The sequence below is a fragment of the Babylonia areolata genome, chromosome 5 (genome assembly GCF_041734735.1).
Source record: "Babylonia areolata isolate BAREFJ2019XMU chromosome 5, ASM4173473v1, whole genome shotgun sequence".
Taxonomy (NCBI): domain Eukaryota; kingdom Metazoa; phylum Mollusca; class Gastropoda; order Neogastropoda; family Buccinidae; genus Babylonia; species Babylonia areolata.
Window position 1 is genome coordinate 14,267,278 of NC_134880.1, and position 7,500 is coordinate 14,274,777.

The window sequence follows — 7,500 nt, forward strand, 5'->3', positions numbered from 1 at the left end:
GTGCAAGAGGGAGAGGAGGTAAACGGGGTGTATGTGTGGCGATATTGGTTCCAACGTTCTGACGTGCTGTATCTTTTTTTTTTTTTTTTTTTTTTTTTTTTTTTGTTCTGTTGTGGGGGTGGGTGGGTGGGTGTGGGTGTGGAGTCAGAGTCCTTCACCAGTCCGAGTCAGTCTGGAATATGGAATCATATCAATAACAGTTTGAATCAGTTAAAGCTAAAGGTTAGCTCAAGGTCCTACACCCCCCTCATCATTATCATCATCATTATTATCATAATATTATCATAATTACTGTTATTGTTGTAGTAGTAGTAGTCGTATTTATTTCATATTGTTGTCGTTGTTACCAATGCTTAAACAGCGCCTGTCTTCGGTCAGAGACCATACCCTGAGCCCTTGACAAGCACAGTCATTTTGCAACAGAGGCTGCCTGCTTGGGGAAAGCTGACTAACAGCTTGGGGAAAGCTGACTAACAGCTTGGGGAAAGCTGACTAACGGCTTGGGGAAAGCTGACTGACAGCTTGGGGAAAGCTGACTAACGGCTTGGGGAAAGCTGACTAACGGCTTGGGGAAAGCTGACTAACAGCTTGGGGAAAGCTAACAGTTTGGGGAAAGCTGACTAACGGCTTGGGGAAAGCTGACTAACAGCTTGGGGAAAGCTGACTAACGGCTTGGGGAAAGCTGACTAACGGCTTGGGGAAAGCTGACTGACAGTTTGGGGAAAGCTGACTGACAGTTTGGGGAAAGCTGACTGACAGCTTGGGGAAAGCTGACTAACAGCTTGGGGAAAGCTGACTAACGGCTTGGGGAAAGCTGACTAACAGCTTGGGGAAAGCTAACAGTTTGGGGAAAGCTGACTAACGGCTTGGGGAAAGCTGACTAACAGCTTGGGGAAAGCTGACTAACAGCTTGGGGAAAGCTGACTAACGGCTTGGGGAAAGCTAACAGTTTGGGGAAAGCTGACTAACGGCTTGGGGAAAGCTGACTAACGGCTTGGGGAAAGCTGACTAACAGTTTGGGGAAAGCTGACTAACGGCTTGGGGAAAGCTGACTAACGGCTTGGGGAAAGCTGACTAACGGCTTGGGGAAAGCTGACTAACAGCTTGGGGAAAGCTGACTAACAGCTGCCTGTAGGTGCTCATCATTCGTTTCCTGCGTCATTCAGTTTGGCGTCAGTCACGCATGCAGAGGGTTATTTGCAGATTATTACGTTAGCAGGGAGCAAGCACAAACTATTATAACCAGTAACCTACTGCTTTATGAAGCCCCTTCTGGAGAGAAATGACTGAAATGGAAATAGAGAGAAAAAATAACAAGAATGAAACACACACACACACACACACACACACACACACACACACACACACATCACTCATAACGGCAAACGTGACGAATTGCGGTGAACAGTTCTCTATTACCGTTCCTAAACCGACTATATATACGATTAAAAAGATGTGTAATGATAACAAAAAAACAACAGACATGTCAAATTTTACGTGCATGACCGTTTTGTTTATCTACCCCGCTATGCAGGCAGCCATACTCGATAGGAAAAACAAATAACACTGCACGCAGGCGGGGGTGGGGGGGGGGGGGTGGCGCTGAAGTGTAGCGACGCGCGCTCCCTGGGGAGAGCAGCCCGAATTTCACACAGAGAAATCTGTTGTGATAAAAATAAATACAAATACAAATACTCTGTTTTCGGGGGTGTGCATGCTTGGTATGTTCTTGTTTCATAACCATCGAAAGCTGACATGGATTACACGGTCTTTAACGTGCATATTAACTTTGATCATCTGCGTGTTTATACACACGAATGGGGTTCAGGCACAAGCAGGTCTGCACACATGTTGATCGGCAAAAATCACCCTTTACCCACCAGGCGCCGTTACCGAGATTCGAACCCGTGACCCTCAGATTGAAAGTCTAACGCTCTAACCAGTCGGCTGATGCGCCCGATGCACTTTGCATAATTTGAATCATGTCTCGATTTCGTTTAACATTTTTCTGAAAAGGTACCGGCCTTTATGAAGTGGTGCATGTTTTTGTGTACGGGGCGGATTGTACGTACAGAACAGAGCCCCAAAGAGTTGAACGGGCCCACATTCCGTGCATGATGATCGATAGCAGCTTGCATGATTGATGATGACGGGTACTGTGATAATAGCGTGGTCTCTCCGCTGTGTGTGGGTGTATCTAGAATAAATTTCCATATCACCCTCTCTCTGTCTCTGTGTGTGTGTGTGTGTGTGTGTGAGAGAGAGAGAGAGAGAGAGTGAGTGAGAGAGAGAGAAAGAGAGAGAGAAAGAGAGCGCGCACGCGCGATCGTGTGTGGATATTTTTTTTATGTTTTGCACACACACACACATACATACATACATCTCGCGCACACACACATACCAATAGAAAGACACAGAGAGCGAGAGAGAGGGAAAGAGACTGACAGAGAAATACGCAGAGAGACAGAGAGAGAGAGAGACAAAGAGAGAGAGAGAGAGAGAGAGAGAGAGAGAGACAGACAGACAGACAGACAGACACAGAGAGATCATGGAAAGGAGGGAGGGAGAAGGAGAGAGACACAGTAATAAAGTAACAGGAAAACAAACTAAAATCAGTAAATCGAATATCTGTTGTCCTATTACTCCTCTATTGATTAAGAAGAAGAAGGAGGAGAAAAAAAAAAAAAAAAAAAAAAAAAAGAAACCCGAAAAAAATCGATCACATGTATGACGAAAGCTATATTTCAGATGGAAGAAAGGAATTAATGTTGATTCATGTCAGTCGCACATAATGGTGATTGCTGTCATCTTATCGGAGTATAACTTGTCATATTTAACAGATTTTATCATTAGCATAAAAAAATAAATCAAAACAGATTTAAAAAAATGAATCTATCAGTTAATAAAGAGGTTGTAGAGGAAGAGGGGGGCGTGGCTGTGTGTTCAGTTTGGGGGAAGGGGGTTGGGGGGGGGGGGAGGAGGAACATGACACATGGAGAGTGGAACCATCAAATAACATTAGAAATGCAGAGAAGTATAGTCAAAGAAAATAACCTAGTTAACCGGCTTCGTAAAAAGGGGAGTAGTTATTTTCACAATTAAAAAAAACAACAAAAAAACAAAAAACAAAAAACCTAATGATTGGAAAAAAAATCAAAAACATCGAACGTTCTCAGTGGCATAAGCCCAGGTCAGACGACACACTTTCATGCAAGTTACTTCTCAGTACGGTTTCAGCAGCTCACGGAAAAAAAAGAGATAACTATCGATATCATTGTAAACAAACAAAAACGACCGAACAGTAAGACAAACCACCACCTATACACGAACTGACTGACCTCTCAGCAAGAACTAAGCCATCAGGACAGGAGGTGAAACAGCTTTCCTCACACTGGGAAACACATCGCTGTTGTCTGGGCCGGCGCCATGTTGTGCGCGTGGCGCGTGCGCAGAGATCACGGGGAAATCGATAGGAAGAGGAGGAGAAAGAGGGCGGCGGGTTAGAACTGGTAATGTGGATGGAACTCACTCCCTTCCTCCCTTCCTCACCCTCTCTCTCTCTCTCTCTCTCTCTCACGCACACACAGTGACACAGATTCAGATGAGGAGGGGGAGGAAGAGAGTCTTTACATCGGATCGATGCTGGAGTGGTGGAAATGCTACCTCTCCTTTCTGTGGCAGATAATCGTTGTTTGTGCTGTGTAGTGTGGAGTGGTGTAGTGTGGTGTAGTGTAGTGTGGTGTAGTGTAGTGTAGTGTAGTGCAGTGCAGTGCAGTGCGGTGTAGTGTGGTGTGGTGTAGTGCAGTGCGGTGTAGTGTAGTGCGGTGTAGTGTGGTGTAGTGTAGTGTGGTGTAGTGTGGTGTGGTGTAGTGTAGTGTAGTGTAGTGCAGTGCGGTGCAGTGCGGTGCGGTGTAGTGTAGTGTAGTGTAGTGTAGTGTAGTGTAGTGTAGTGTAGTGTGGTGTAGTGTAGTGTGGCGTAGTGTAGTGTAGTGTGGCGTAGTGTAGTGTGGTGTGGAGTGGTGTGGAATGGTGTGGAGTGGTGTAGTGTGGTGTGGTGTAGTGTGGTGTGGTGTAGTGTGGTGTGGTGTGGTGTAGTGTGGTGTGGTGGAGTGGAGTGGTGGAGTGCAGTGTAGTGTAGTGTAGTGTAGTGTGGTGCGGTGTGGTGTAGTGTGGTGTGGTGTAGTGTAGTGTAGTGTAGTGTAGTGTAGTGTAGTGCAGTGCGGTGCGGTGTAGTGTGGTGTGGTGTAGTGTAGTGTAGTGTAGTGTGGTGTGGTGTAGTGTAGTGTGGCGTAGTGTAGTGTAGTGTGGTGTAGTGTAGTGTGGTGTGGAGTGGTGTGGAATGGTGTGGAGTGGTGTGGAATGGTGTGGAGTGGTGTGGTGTGGTGTAGTGTGGTGTGGTGTAGTGTGGTGTGGTGTGGTGTAGTGTGGAGTGGTGGAGTGTAGTGTGGTGTGGTGGAGTGTAGTGTAGTGTAGTGTAGTGTAGTGCGGTGTGGTGTAGTGTAGTGTAGTGTGGTGTGGTGTGGTGTAGTGTGGAGTGGTGGAGTGGAGTGTAGTGGAGTGTAGTGTAGTGTAGTGTAGTGTAGTGTAGTGTAGTGTAGTGTGGTGTGGCGTGTGTGTGTGTCTGTGTGTTGCGCGCGCGCGCGCGAGAGAGAGAGAGAGAGAGATTCTTCATTTTGGTTGAAATTATCCATTGAATATTCAGCATTTGTAAGAAACGGTAAACAGCCAATGGTTCATCCCTAGTGTGGGAGATAAAAATTGAATGTCTCCCCCGCCCTCCCTCTCTCTCCGTCTCTGTCTCTCTCCGTGTCTGCCTCTCTCTCCGTCTCTGTCTCTCTCTCTGTCTCTCTCCGTGTCTGCCTCTCTCTGTCTCTCTCTCTCTCTCCGACGTCTCTGTCTCTCTCTTTTGCCCCCCCCCGCCCCCCCCGCCCCCCACACACTTCTCTCTTAACCCCCCTTCTCTTATCGAGTGCAAGACAATGAAGCAAAGAGAATCACAAAACAAACTGGAAACAACAACTAGAGTCTGCTTACCCCATTTCCCGCAAAAAGCCTCATTCATTCATTTAATCATTCAATCATTCATTCCCCTTTTTCTCTCCCCTCCCCCACCTCTCTCTCTCTCTCTCTCTCTCTCTCTCTCTCTCTCTCTCTCTCTCTCCATAGTCTGTAAATGAGCTGTTGGATTACCCACTCCCTCTTCCCCTTCCCCGAAGGTATGTATGCCGATGGCCGAAACACATTAAACCATCTGAAATCTGAAATATCTCTCTCCGTCACAGAAACAGACACACAGGCGCACATGTGTGTTTCTGTGACGGAGAGAGAGAGAGAGAGAGAGAGAGAGAGAGAGAGAGAGTTTGTGTGTGTGTGTGTGTGTGTGTGTGTGTGTGTGTGTGTGTGTGTGTGTGTTTCAGTGTGTGTCCGTATTTGTTGCGCACGCACGTGCTTATATGCATCCGTCTCTGTGTGTTTGTGACATAAAACGAAGTAGTCAAATATCTCGATTCGTACCCAGCCAAAGAAAATCGGACAGAAATTCAGTGCTGGTGTTTATTTCTTCAATCAACAGCCGGAAAAAAAAAAGAAAGAAAGAAAACAAAAAAACACAAAAAAAACACACAAAAATATATGACGTAGATGAGACAATCTGACGTCACCAGGCGCGGTCCGGCATGACGTGATGTCAGACCGAGCAGCACGTGGCGTAAACGCGAACCCCGGTGGACCCCGATGGTAGCGTGGCCCCCAGCTTCGCGAAACACGCCCCAGAATCTGCAACAAGGCAGCGCAACTCGGGTGTACAGCCACAAATGTGACCCCCTCTTGGGTTTTTATTTTTCACCCCGGGTTTTTTTTTCACCCCGGGGTGATTCAGGGCTTACCTCGAAGGAATACAGACTTCGTAATTCTTTATCATTTCACCGAAAGAAATTCGTTTTGTGAAAGGGAACAGTCAAAACCAAACCCCCATCCCCCCATACCCCCTCACACCGCCCCACACACTCACCATTGTCTCTACTATTTGGAATACATCCCCTTTCTACGTGGTTTAATCAAGCCATTGAAAATGTAAAGGAGTGGGTGGGGGTGAGGTGGGGGTGGGGAGAAGGGCGGGGGGATGGGGGTGGGGGTGTTGTAAGGGTCGTCCTGAGCTGGCCTTTACTGACTACACTTCTCCTGCCCTGCCATCCCCGACTGCCCCCCCCCCCCCCCCCACCCCCACGTCTCCCCCCGTACACCTTCCCCCACCACATCCCCCTTCACCCGTTTGTTTTTCCTCTTCCATTATATCAGAAGCAAATGCCGGGTGGGGTGGGGGGGGGTGGGGGTGGGGGGTGCGGGAGGATGGTGGGATGGGGGAGGGCGGGGAGAGGGGGTGGGCTGTTGGGGGGTAAGGAAGGGCAGGAGAAGTAGAGTCAATAAAGGCCAGGGAGGGCTTTCGGGGGGCGGGGGTGGGGGTGGGGCGGGGGGGATAGCCGATTTAATTTTTAACAACGCCAAATGACCTCCTGCATAAAAACCCAATGTCGTGGTCAGGCCTTGAGAGCTTACAGTACAAACTTTTTTTTTTTTTTTTTTTTTTTTTTTGATAACCACTGGAAATAAAATGATCAAATCAAATGAACAAGGAAGTCAGTACACGAATATACAAAGAAACAACAAAAACAAAAAAACACGAGAGATACGTAGAAGGCGAACGACTGAAGTAGAATGCGAATAAAAATTGGGAACGTTTAGTGTACCACGATGATATACAATCAGAAAGACAGTCACACAAACACACAGACAGACAGACAGACAAGACTGACTGAGAATCTTGGCTCCGGCGGCCTTGCCGTCCTCAGCAAAAGCGTTGCAGCCAGTGATGACAGTATTGGCCGGGCAGGCCACGCTGACCGCTGACCCCTCGGACAGCTCCGAAGGACTGGAACTCTCTACCGTGCATTGCAGAGCACTGCTGGCTTTGCAGCAAGCCGAGTACACCAACACCCCTGGGAACATACAGGTGGTGGTTTGACATTGTCGCTGATAGTCCAGCCGACCTAGCACAGGGCCAATCAGGAATGCTCGACTTCATACCAAAAAAAACCAAACAAACAAAAAACAAACAAACAAAACAAAACAAAAACCAAAAACCAAAACAACAACAACAACAAAAATCAACCGCGTCAATCATAAAACCTTGTTATATCTGAAAAAAACGACAACAAATAGCACCAACAACCACACACACACACACACACACACACACACACACACACACACACACAAAACAACAAAACAAAACAAAAACAAAAACCAAATAACCCCCCCCAAAAAAACAACAACACAACAACAACAACAACAACAACAACAGCAAAACAATACAGTCCATATCATCTTAATCATTAAGCTCCTTCAGACAAAATTTGAAAGAGTAGCTTGTGCTGAGGATGTATGCCCTTCCACTTGATTTATCATCTTCATGTTTTGCAGGCTCCCCCCCCCCCCCCCGCC

At 47.2% G+C, this 7,500-nt stretch overlaps 1 protein-coding gene across 1 annotated transcript in view; it reads right to left on the reverse strand.

The window, feature by feature from the left end:
- Positions 1-5,510: 5,510 nt before the first annotated feature.
- Positions 5,511-7,500, reverse strand: part of LOC143282381 (uncharacterized) — a 24,957-nt gene continuing 22,967 nt past the window's right edge. Inside the window, exons 17-18 of the mRNA XM_076588000.1 lie at positions 6,813-6,995; positions 5,511-5,775 (exon numbers count right to left, since the gene is read on the reverse strand). Coding sequence (XP_076444115.1) covers positions 5,687-5,775; positions 6,813-6,995 — 272 coding nt within the window. The 3' untranslated portion in view covers positions 5,511-5,686. The remainder of the gene's footprint in view (positions 5,776-6,812; positions 6,996-7,500) is intronic.